Raw genomic sequence first — 11,784 nt, 5'->3', positions numbered from 1 at the left:
TGGATGTCTTTGGGCATGATGGTGACACGTTTGGCGTGGATGGCGCACAGGTTGGTGTCCTCAAACAGACCCACCAGGTAGGCCTCGCTGGCCTCCTGCAGATGGCAGAGTCAAAACATTGATTTTTTAGTTGGAATGAGGAAACCTGGTATTTGTTTAATTTTTTCATGGTGAGAGCTACTGACCTGCAGAGCTCCGATGGCTGCACTCTGGAAACGCAGATCAGTCTTGAAGTCCTGGGCGATTTCTCTCACCAGGCGCTGGAAGGGCAGCTTGCGGATCAGCAGCTCAGTGGACTTCTGATAACGACGGATCTCACGCAGAGCCACCGTACCAGGCCTGCACAATACAATACAAAAAATGTAATTATGAAGATATGGGAAACAGAACTTGGTTGTAGAATCTCAACAAAATGTTTGTCAAACTATAGAAAGCAGGACACCAACAGCTGGTTTCATGAGTTTACGATCTATTGCTTAGGAATCCTTTTGCTTCCTAGAAACATTTGAATGTTTTTTATATTATATTGTCCCCACCATTGTAAATAAATCAGTAACTCGTGATTTAGGATGACTGTCTAGCCTAAAACAGAGAGAAAACACTTGTCTGGAAGCAGTTTTTTGCCTCTTTTACCTGTAGCGATGGGGCTTCTTGACTCCACCAGTGGACGGGGCACTCTTGCGAGCAGCCTTTGTGGCCAGCTGCTTACGTGGGGCTTTGCCTCCAGTGGACTTACGGGCAGTCTGCTTGGTACGGGCCATGTCTACTAAAGATCACCTAAAGAAGATGGGGGAAACGGAGATAAAGAATTCAGTGGCTTTAGTTTAGTATGCACAACATGTTTGATTATTTAGAATTCTCCTTTTACATCTTCTGATTACTTGTCATCTCTACCACTATACAATGAAAACATGTATTCAGTTGTTTTGATTCTCCTTACGTGACAGTTCTGGCGATTTCTTTTTCTAAATAGAGATTATCAACCTTCTCAAATATACATAAATACAAATATAAACATTATACAATACAGTGTAGAACAGGCAACTTAAATTAAGGTAACTTTTAGGGTAAGTAAACATACAAGATAATCCCTATCAGAATCGGCCAGACAAACGTCAATCAAAGACGAACGACGACACTATTGGCAGGTGGTCAGATACGTCTCTAAAAATATAACGTATAAGCCAATCAGCATGCAGAGTCTTTAAAGTAGGCGGGCTCTACAGTTGCCTTCCACTGTTGCTAGGTCCGTCCGCCTACCTCGCTATGATGATGGCGGCGGTTTGATGCGCAAACGGGATAAAGACCCAGGGCAGAAGAGCAATGGAGTAGCACATAAACAACTTCAATTTTAGAAATAAACGCTGTTCCAGCGCATCGGGAATTAAGAGAACAACAAATAAGACATTTCAAGGAACTCATAGATAGGCATAAGGACGCCGAACGGTCCCTAACGGCTGCGTGGAACCGAGCTGAACAGGCGCATAATTTGAAACAGAATTTCCACTCATCTGAGCGGCTGCAGTAAAGACTGCATCTCACCGTCGTGTTTGTTATTTTACCACACGACAACATTAAAGGCTTTTCACTGTTAAATCTGCCTAGATTTTTTTTTGGAATACTACTTAAAACCACCAAGTTCTTTCAAAAACAATGTGACATGTTTCGATAAGCTTACCTAGAGGAAAAGTGAGTAGAAGTCGTGAGAAATGTTTCGCTTGTCTCTTATTTTCTTCTTCGTATCCACAATGGGAAGCACCGTCCAGCGGGAAAATGGCGGCCGCGTCAATCATATGTCCCACAATGCAACAGTGTTAAAAACATTTCGTGGTTACTTTTATTAGTTTAATAGTTTCGCTGGGAAACACACAACACGGGGTATATCGTTTTATAATGTTTATCGAACAAGTCGACGTTTTAAAATTTGACTAGTCGATAGATGGGAGATACAGATGTGCTGCTGCTGTTTGGAGTGGTCAGTGTTGTCTTTTTTGCACGCTTTTTTTCTTTTATTTCAGAAGTTCCATCTACTCCAAGGTGCACGATACTACATCGAATCTTCAAATAACCTCGACATTAAAAACAGTTACCTGCTTTTTAATATGCCATTTGACAAGCCTCTGGTGGATTCATGTAAAGTCTATTCAAATGTGGCATTCAGAACTGGTAATGTCTTTACTCTCAGTATGAGTGTGAGCATTGTACTCAAACCGAAAGTTTGACACTGGGCACTGAAGAGATGTCAGTCGTACTTTTAAACGGTTGGAACTTGAAGGTGGTTTCCATATGAAGGCCATGGTAACACGCGATGGTAACACGTGCAAGTGACAATCGTTAAACGTCTGTTTAGATCTGATTCGATTTATCTTAGCTGAATGCTAATGCTTTTTTTTTAGATTTAAAGGGAGAGTTTCAGTAAAAGTTTGTCCCTGACTCACTGGAGTGTATTTAAATATAATCAACCCCAAAAGAGAATGAGATAATGAGTTGGGCGCTCCAGTGCATTACACAATGGAAAGCAGCATATTCCTGGAAGGGTGCAGGAGGACAGACCGTAGACTGTATATTATTAACATACTTATATACACAATCTATTTGATAGACATTCACGTATGCATAAGAATGGGGATTAGGGATGTAATTTATTTGTATTATCGATTATTCTGCTTGCTTGAGAAATGACAAATTATTAAAGTTAGTTGCAAATAGATTTAAATAAATAAAATAAATAGACTGTCCGTCTACTATTTTAGCAGAAATATTAACAGTAGTTGAATGTATACTCTTTACTCATACAGCTTATTTACCCACAATAATCAGTTTATTATGTTTGTATGTGAAATCAAGAGTACAAATATTTTGCTTCTAAAAATGACTGAAACCCTATCAAATCCAAAACACAGTAGGTAAAAAAAAAAAAAGGTTTTCATATCAACCTGAGAGAGGAACAAAAAGTCAAAACATTAACTGGACATAACGTGGCTGAAAATCAAAATACGATTACCATACGTCTGCTACATATACGCCGCTTCTGCCAAAAATGTAGTGTCATCATAGCACAATGACATTTCTAACTGACAACCAGAATTAAACTTTTGGATTGTGATACATTAAACACTAACAGTAGATATACACCATTATTGTAAAAAAAAAAAAATAGGACAAATCACTAGGCTACTTTTACAACTAAACTATTTCAAAAAAGAAAAACAGAAGACCCATTATATCAATGTATATGTCTCTCTAAAGAAGAAAATGTCTTAACCTTAATGCTATTTCCTATGCTCATTTTGCACTATTCTTGACTTGCAAAAACGCCCTATGCATTAATGTAATGTAATGTAAGCTAGCTAGTTAGAAGTGAATGGTGTAACTGTGATTTAAAGTTTCAAACATACATGAAGATATCACTAAGGAAACTGCTACCTGTAGCACCAAAGAAGACATGATCACACATTTTACGTTTATCACAATCATATATATATATATATATATATATATATATATAGGACCTCAAACCATACTACTAACTAAGTATAGAGGGAGGAAAGGGATGGAAAGAGTGACGGGAGAAGAGGATAGCAGATAACAATTTAAAAAAACATTTTAAGCACGTTCCCCACGGATACGACGTGCCAGCTGGATGTCTTTGGGCATGATGGTGACACGCTTGGCGTGGATGGCGCACAGGTTGGTGTCCTCAAACAGACCCACCAGGTAGGCCTCGCTGGCCTCCTGCAGATGGCAGAGTCAAAACATTGATTTTTTAGTTGGAATGAGGAAACCTGGTATTTGTTTAATTTTTTCATGGTGAGAGCTACTGACCTGCAGAGCTCCGATGGCTGCACTCTGGAAACGCAGATCAGTCTTGAAGTCCTGGGCGATTTCTCTCACCAGGCGCTGGAAGGGCAGCTTGCGGATCAGCAGCTCAGTGGACTTCTGATAACGACGGATCTCACGCAGAGCCACCGTACCAGGCCTGGAGAGGAGTGGAAAAATGTACATATGCAAAATTGTAGGTGGGAGGAGCTAAATCGCTTTTGCACAAACTTAGGTTATCCTTTTTGTATTTCAGCAGAACAAATTACTCTTAATCTAGTGCACTATTTTCATCTTTATCCTGCACATCTGCATTCTGTTGTTAAGAAAATTGAATGTTTGAACTCCATTATGTCTTTTTCTACTAGTAGAAGAGTGAGGGAGACCACAGGATTAAATATCAGCTCCATTCAGAACTATTTTCCACAATGTTCTCCACATAACAGTCCAAATGCACAATATAAATAGTCTACTGTGTTTTTTTGATTAAGCTTGTTAATAAACAGTAGTTTAAATCAATAAAAGAAGTGTAATACTGCCTGACATTTTTTTTTATTTGGGGCTGAAGGAAAACTATTGAGTCCATCTGTTAATCAGTTGAGTTTTAGTTTAAATCCAAATCTGTAACATGGGGGCATAAAACGGTAGTATCTCTTGTGTTTATCTTTCCAACACAAACTGAGCTATGTGAGCTCTCACCTGTAGCGATGGGGCTTCTTGACTCCACCAGTGGACGGGGCACTCTTGCGAGCAGCCTTTGTGGCCAGCTGCTTACGTGGGGCTTTGCCTCCAGTGGACTTACGGGCAGTCTGCTTGGTACGGGCCATGGCTACTAAAGATCACCTGAGAAAATGACAAAGTTTACTTTGTTAAGTGACTACAATGCATTAAGCACATGTGTAACAGAAAAGTGTAAGGGTACTTGATGTAAAAGGATAAAAATGTACTTTTCAATTTAGAACTTTATGTCAACGTGACAACCTTTAATCTTCAGTTAGAGTGGGTTACAAAATATCAGCATTAAGAGCCTCAGTTTTTTCCAAATTATAATCACGATAGCTTATGTAATGACTGTCATAAAACGGACAGCGAAGGCATCGAATCCTAGCAGAGCATTTTATCACGTAGACCTATCATATTCTATAAACGAGCCTATGAGGCGGGATGTTGCGAACCCTTCGACGAATTACAGCAGAGTGATTTCCAGACAAACCACGCCTCTTGCGCAGTGAACGTGGGTTCGTTCGTTTCTGCATTGTATGCTCCCCGGTTGAGCACAAGCCTTGATTTTTTATTCAGAATGAGCTATTTTGAAGGAAAACCAGGCGACCCCGCCCATACCGGCTGCCCGGTGTTCGCAAACGAACACACCTAAAGATGATGGCTGGCTTCTGGCTAGAAGAATGTAAACGGGAAGGAAAAATCGTTGTAGCAAACGAAGAAGGTGATGATAAAAAAGACGAAAGAATATAAAAACCACAGCATGAAAGTGGAATATACTTTTTGAAGATGACACTAGACATGTCAGGGAATCAATTGATGAACAATATTTTGTCAGATGACCCCTCACTTTAAGCGCATTTCCGAGTCAAATTTGACCAGATCACAAGTGCTTTTTAGGTCCCCGACTCCCCGAGCAGGCAGATAATAGCTCGACTGCTTTGCGTTTTCTTTTACACCAAAAATAATCGAAAAAACAAGTCCATCCGAGAACTATGATGGCATTAAATGATAGATTGGAGTTTAATTGAAACTATGATACTTACCTTTGAAAACTTCGAGAAAGATTGCAGCTCAAAATGGGAATGTATTCTTGAGTCTCTAAAGCGTTGTTCTCGCTATAAAATGAAGGGAGGAAAAAAAAGAAAAAAGAACATAGGAAAGCAACAGGAGACACGTTTCCCATGATGCATTTGGAACAAACATAAATACAGCAACATGGCCAACAATTGCATGTTCAAACTCACATGCAACGTCGTGTAAGTTTTTTTTTTCTCATTCCTGATTATTGATTTGGCTTGTTACTTTAGGTCAATGTTATTTATATATAAATACATACACACATAATGTATTTTACTTGGAAATAAAAAAACACCTTTAATATCTGGGGGAGAATATAAATTAAGTGACATTCAGTGTTAAAGACTGTTAATACTCTATCCATAGCTTTAATTGTATTTATAACGTAATACCTATAATCAGTTATTAATATAAAACCCAACACAACAATACTTGGTGTTGTTCTAAGTGCCACGCAAAACTGTGTTAATGCACGCACTCTGTTGTAATTATACATTATTATCATAGCCTTATAAAATACAAACAAACACATTTTGCTTTTATTTACGTGACAGCTTTTACAGGATTTACACCGTGAGTCCTGCAGGTGGCGCCACCAGCGTCCCTCCAGGACAAAAGAAGAAGAAACGTGTTTCTTTTCCCCCAATCCTCCAACATGGCGCCGTCCAGGAGGACTAAACGCGTGGTGGCTTCACAGCCAGGTTTTCTAAATTTGAAGCCCTCTTCAGGCGCCGCAGGCTTGGCCAGTGTACGGAGGAAACGTGTGAATAAGAATAAGAAGAAGAACTGGAACAAACACAGCGACATAAACGATGTAACTGAGTTTTTAGAAGACGTCAGACACCAGGAGAGAACCGTAGGGTAAGTTTAGCCTTTAAACGAGCAGTGGTATCGTTGTACCTGTCGTGTAAAACTCTTTAGAAATGTCCACTATTAAGTTACCTCTGATACAGGACATTTTGTGAATGTGTAATTGTTTATGGTTCGTCCTCGTGCGGGCATAATTCAACATCATTACCTGTATAGTTCGTTTGGTCAGTCCTGTTCATATCGCATCTTGTTATCAAAAATGGCTATCTCACCTATTGCCCCTCTGGGGACAAATAAAGTTTTTCTTGACTTGATTATAGCAAAAAATGTAGTTGCTTTTCTAAACAACATGTTTAGTCAACTAGTTCTTCAGCTGAGGGACAATGTCCCAACGTCATATACGGTTTTCTTAATTGGACTCTAGTAGGCCTACTTAAAAAAAAAAATTGGATGGCTTTTGGATGTTCAGATGACCAATTTTATATAGTTACTTTACAATTTTTTTTCTTCTGACATTTTATACAATAAGTGGTTAATCATTTGTTAAACACATTCATTAAAATTAACAGAACTGTTAAACGTTAGAAAAATAATTTCTTCAATTTTAAGTCTATAATGAGACATGATGTGACTTTGTATTTCAGGGGTCTGCTGTCTGAGAAGTCAGATGACCATTTGTTCTTTTTGGATGTTGGACAACCAAAGAAAACTGAACAGAAGGGTAAATATATACTTACACAATTGGAATAGAAATTTCCGGGGTTCATGCTTTTCCCAGAGTTGCATGAACCAACTGGTACAATGCCAGTTGTTTTCTGTCCTCTTTTATGCATGTATGCCTAATGCTGAATCAAAATAATCTGTATTTCCCTGTGAAGTAGCGGAACCCGTCGATGGGAAGAAGAGGAAAGGGAAAGCAGTGCGTCCTCTGAGGATAGACCTGATCCTGCAGCACGACTCCCTTGTTCCACCCCCTAAAGAGTCAGTATCTATCACGGCCCTCTGTGCTTTACCCTTCTCCTGGGACTAGGTTCCGCATCCTTGACTGTAAAGACATTGTCAGGAGAAATTGAGCCTGGTGTTTTCTCAAATTTTGTTTTCAGGGTTTGATTCACGTCTTTAGTAGGCTGAAGTATGTGTGAATCAGGCAGCTCAGTAGCTCAGTGTGTGTGAACATTGGTATTGTGTAAATAATCTAACTTCATCTGGACATGCTAAATGAAACAGTTGGCATTATACTTGCCTTGATGTATGTAAACATCTTTAACACAATTTATCATGTTAACCTTATATATATATATATATATATATATATATATATATATATATATCTCTATATCACCCTTCATTTTTTTATTTTAATGTTAGAGTTTGTCCGGTGATGATCACATCCTTGCGCTCCCAGTATTTCCTTCACGGGAATGTGAAGACAACACACAGGGACTCAGGAGACTGTTGTGTAAATGGTGTCTTGGGATCTGAGGACATGCAAAAACTCATCATGAAGTAGACAGTGTCAAAGAGGCCTAAACAGCCAGTGTGGTAGTTACAGGTTTTGCGTCAGCTCCTCTCCATCATATCTCATGCTACCTGTTATATTTTCCTCTCCTGCCTCCCTTATTTACCCAATCATCTCTTCTGCGCCCCCCCTGCCCCAGTGTGTTGGCCTACCAGCAACCTAATGCGAAGAAACTCCGTCGCATTGCCCAGAAGGCAGAGCAGCTGGCAGCCAAAGGCGTGGTGCCACGGAGGCAGAAACAGCTGTTGAACAGACGGCCGGCCGACAAGACAGCCAAGAAGGCGGTGACAGAGGCCAACAACAACCCAGACAGAGAATACTATGATATATGGGGACAAGAGTGTGAGTGCTGTGCATGTGTACAGTGTATATATATGTGTATGTATATGTGTGTGCGTGTCCAGTGATGATCTCATCCTTGCGCTCCCAGTATTTCCTTTATGGGAATGTGAAGACCACCATGGAGCTCAGGTGACCGTTGTGTGAACGATCATTTGGGATCTGAGGAAACGTTTAGAAGTATAGCTTTTAATATTAAAATCCAAATTTCAAATGGGGATGCAAGTAATGGATTGTTAACCATTCATTAGAATTTGATTATTAAGAACATTAACTTAAAATGTGCAAAGTTATGTGCATCTCTTGGACCTTGTGTACTTCCATGTGGCAGTTGAAGGCAAACCCTTAGATTTTCCATCATGTTGGGATACCTGTAGAATATGTTCCACAGGCATCAGAACCTGAGATGTTGTCACAGTGCAAGTGGTTGCATACTTAAATATGTCTTTTTATGTCAGCTAAACTAAGCTTCTTGTTCCTGCCAGCTGATGGTGATCAGGGGAATCCCAAAGAGAGACCCACCAAAGTTTCTTTTTATTTTCTGAATTGGTGGATACTAGTGTCCATTGCAAAACACGAGGCCTGATGTCCCCATGTAAGATGTTGATTTTGGTCATAACGACTAAATGTAGAAGATTAGGAGGGAAATCCTTACCTTAGTCTCTCATTATTTTTAAAAGCCCAATCTTATACATTTGAACCATCTGTTTCTTTTTAAATGTAGCCAAAGATACAGCAGACCCCTGGTACCTTCAACAGACCGGCAAGAAGCGTATCAAGGTGAGCGTAATGATTGTTTTTGTGGGAGATTTAAATGACTGGTTAAAAAGTAAATATCTGTCTGCAGTTTAAATGTTAGGAGCTGCCAGCAGGAGACTTCAATTTTCAAGTTTGACCAATGTGGCTGCATCACTGTTTTGTCAGCGTCCAGAGAAGTTGAACAAGAAGCCGTCTGTGCTCCCGGCTGTGGAGGTGATCGCTCCTGGAGGATCCTACAACCCAGACTTCTTCTCCCATCAGGTAAGTCACAACTCTGCAGCCTACTGACTTCCTAATGGCTGCAAATAGGCTCGGCATCCACAGTCATTTAAAACAGAGGACTGTTGCTCGTTCAGAAGTTATGTTAAAGTTTTTACAACCTTGATATGACTATTTTTTTTAATATATTTTCATACATGTTGTGTTGACTTTATCAACTACAAGAGCAGTTAAAATTAACAGATTTATGTTCGGATGAAATTGGAAAAAGAATATCTTCATAAGCTAACTTTCCATCCACTTGTCAATCGAATTTTCTGAAGTTTGGTAAAAAAACTAATGCAAATAAAGCCGGTGAAAGTGTGTTTCCATCCAATCCAATGCAAATAAAAACCTGTGTGATGACGTTGCATGCTGTTTTGCAATCAAATTTGTATATCGAATTGATTTTAGAAATGTTATGTTTCCACTTATTTTTGCACTAAATTGCACAACATTCAAGCAAACTTTTGCAAACAAAGTTTTTCAAAATGGATCGCGCCGTCTACCAACTAATGATCAATGTTGCTTAAGTTGTAGTGCTTATGTGCCAGCTGATGGCGACATATCAAGCTACAATAAGAAAACAATGCCCCTATCAACACATTGCTATCATGATGCAGATGCAACTTGCCTTTTTTTTTCTCCTCCGGCACCACTGCGAGACAACTTTTTTTTTTTTGAGACGTCTCACTGTTTGAGTGCCTTCCACTTATTCCGGAGGACGTCACACTGCTTGTCCTAACCTTTTGTTGGCCGTTTCCTTTGCGAGTTCCTGATAAATTAAATTTAAACAGTCTCATCTCCTCGTTGTCCTCTTTCATCTGTCTTTGACACTCGCCATGTGTGCAAACAGGGGAAATACTGGATGAAAATTAACTAAAACATTTTCTTTGTTTTGTGGCAGGTTGCAACCATAAAAGGACCTAAAACTTAATCGCAATTTATTATTTATTCGGCAAATAAGGTTTTCATCAGCGTTTATTGCATAAGCCATATATTGATCAAGAGAAAATCCGATGAGATCGTATTTGTTGAGTTGATATTCATGAAATTCCATCGGATTTTACTGTTTCAATAAGGTATTTTTTATTCGATATTACTTTGGACAAAAACGTGTGGATGGAAACATAGCTATAGTTTATACTTTTGTAATGAACTGCTTGACTGTTAATCTCTCTCTCCTCCATCACTCTGAACACAGGCCTTGCTGCAGGAGGCCCATGAGGTGGAGGTCAAGAAACAAAAAGAGGAAGACAAAATAGAGAGACAGCTGGCCGTCAACAAAGAACACATAGCAACAGAGGTGCAGATGATTATTCCAGCTTTATCATCATCATCTTCGGTTTATTCTTAATGTCGTGGAAGTTTGCGTGTTTTTTTTAATTGAACGTGTGTTCTGCAGGAGACTATCTTAAGAGAGCAGGTGGAAGGCCTAGTGGAAGAGGAGAATGAAGAAGAAGCGGCTCCTAACGAGGAAGAGGAGGGTATGGCAGTGGGAGCCATCACAGTGGCCGAGAAGAAGACTGAGAGACAGAGGAAGAAAGAGAGGGCATACAAAGTGAAGGTACATGTGCAATTTAAACTGAAATAATTTAAAAGTCTCTTGTTTTAAACGTTGAGGGATTTCTACTATATACGTAATGCTACACATTCATATGTTTCGCTGATTGCGTCAGTGGTGTGATAGCAGCTGTGAATAAAATTACAAACTGAGTTTTTTTTGTAGAAATCCTACCACACTAGAAAATCTCTACTTTCTAAATTAAGCATTGAAGCGTTTTTATAATGTGAGTCTGCAAACTGAACAAAGCTAGATTAATTTATCAGGTTCATTTGTAAACTTTATTTAAATCGGGGTTTATAATTAAAGCACAATATGTGGTAGCTCCTAAGGTGGAACTTAAACCGAAGGGGAATCAAAGCATGAACACGTAAGGTTGATTTAAAGTCTATCGATTGAAAGGAAATTTATCAGCAACTATTAATCATGGTCTTATTTTTTTTTTAATGCAAAATAGAGCCATACTTACTGGTTCTAGCTTCTCAAATGTGAGATTTTTTTTTTTGTCAAATATGACGGTAAATTAAATATCTTTTAGGTTTTCTGGTTATTGATTGGATAAAACAAGACCTTTCCAAGATATAGTTTGGGCTCCCCAAGATGAATCCCCAAACTAATAAACCATTCAAAATAGAAACATGTTGCAACTTGTGAAAGTGTCAATTCTAAGGGCCAGTAGGCCCTTTCAAAAAGTTCCCATATTTTCATTTCTCCACTCACCAACTGACAATCCACCTCACTGTTTCTCTTCTTCTTCCATCCCAGGAGCAACTGCGACAGGCCAACAGACATCAGAATGACAAGCGACAGCAGCTCTTCCAGCTTCGCTCTATAAAGACCTCCATCAAACAAGAGGAACAGGAAACCATGGCTAAACAGAAACAACGCAAGGCCAACCAGGAGGCTCAGAAAGCGC

General features: G+C 39.3%; 3 protein-coding genes across 5 annotated transcripts in view; 1 reads left to right on the top strand and 2 right to left on the bottom strand.

Moving 5' to 3' along the window:
• Positions 1–2: 2 nt before the first annotated feature.
• LOC116680988 (histone H3.3A-like) lies at positions 3–5,772 on the bottom strand (the record flags this gene model as incomplete). The annotated part of the gene is made up of 4 exons (XM_032509566.1): positions 5,586–5,772; positions 634–777; positions 186–339; positions 3–95 (listed from the first exon to the last, which is right to left on the bottom strand). Coding segments are annotated over exons 2-4 (375 nt in total), but the record flags the coding sequence as incomplete, so codon positions are not given.
• Positions 2,800–5,704, bottom strand: LOC116681421 (histone H3.3A). The gene is made up of 4 exons (XM_032509619.1): positions 5,586–5,704; positions 4,519–4,662; positions 3,826–3,979; positions 2,800–3,735 (listed from the first exon to the last, which is right to left on the bottom strand). Exons 2-4 carry the CDS (start codon positions 4,644–4,646, stop codon positions 3,607–3,609), a joined length of 411 nt encoding a protein of 136 aa, XP_032365510.1. The 5' UTR covers positions 4,647–4,662; positions 5,586–5,704; the 3' UTR covers positions 2,800–3,606.
• Positions 5,773–6,219: 447 nt separating the features above from the next.
• The window catches only part of nop53 (NOP53 ribosome biogenesis factor), a 7,647-nt gene continuing 2,082 nt past the window's right edge, over positions 6,220–11,784 (top strand). Inside the window, exons 1-9 of one of the 3 annotated variants that reach the window (XM_032509588.1) lie at positions 6,220–6,480; positions 7,074–7,150; positions 7,311–7,410; positions 8,088–8,296; positions 9,012–9,067; positions 9,212–9,307; positions 10,509–10,610; positions 10,710–10,871; positions 11,634–11,784. The exon at positions 11,634–11,784 is cut by the window's right edge and continues 25 nt beyond it. In XM_032509588.1, coding sequence (XP_032365479.1) covers positions 6,275–6,480; positions 7,074–7,150; positions 7,311–7,410; positions 8,088–8,296; positions 9,012–9,067; positions 9,212–9,307; positions 10,509–10,610; positions 10,710–10,871; positions 11,634–11,784 — 1,159 coding nt within the window. In that variant the 5' untranslated portion in view covers positions 6,220–6,274. Of the gene's footprint in view, positions 6,481–7,073; positions 7,151–7,307; positions 7,411–8,087; positions 8,297–9,011; positions 9,068–9,211; positions 9,308–10,508; positions 10,611–10,709; positions 10,872–11,633 lie in introns of all 3 variants that reach the window. The other 2 variants (XM_032509594.1, XM_032509587.1) reach the window with 2 other exon arrangements.

Source organism: Etheostoma spectabile, chromosome 3 (assembly GCF_008692095.1).
Source record: "Etheostoma spectabile isolate EspeVRDwgs_2016 chromosome 3, UIUC_Espe_1.0, whole genome shotgun sequence".
NCBI classification, from domain to species: Eukaryota; Metazoa; Chordata; class Actinopteri; order Perciformes; family Percidae; genus Etheostoma; species Etheostoma spectabile.
Note: the sequence above shows the minus strand (reverse complement) of the source record. Positions and strands in the feature narration are given on the sequence as shown.

Excerpts from the sequence above, each read along its gene's own strand:
- LOC116681421 (XM_032509619.1), bottom strand. The coding sequence starts at position 4,646 with ATGGCCCGTACCAAGCAGACTGCCCGTAAGTCCACTGGAGGCAAAGCC. Across the intron at positions 3,980-4,518 it reads AAGAAGCCCCATCGCTACAG|GCCTGGTACGGTGGCTCTGC; the intron begins GTGAGAGCTCAC and ends ACTCCTCTCCAG. Across the intron at positions 3,736-3,825 it reads CAGCCATCGGAGCTCTGCAG|GAGGCCAGCGAGGCCTACCT; the intron begins GTCAGTAGCTCT and ends TGCCATCTGCAG.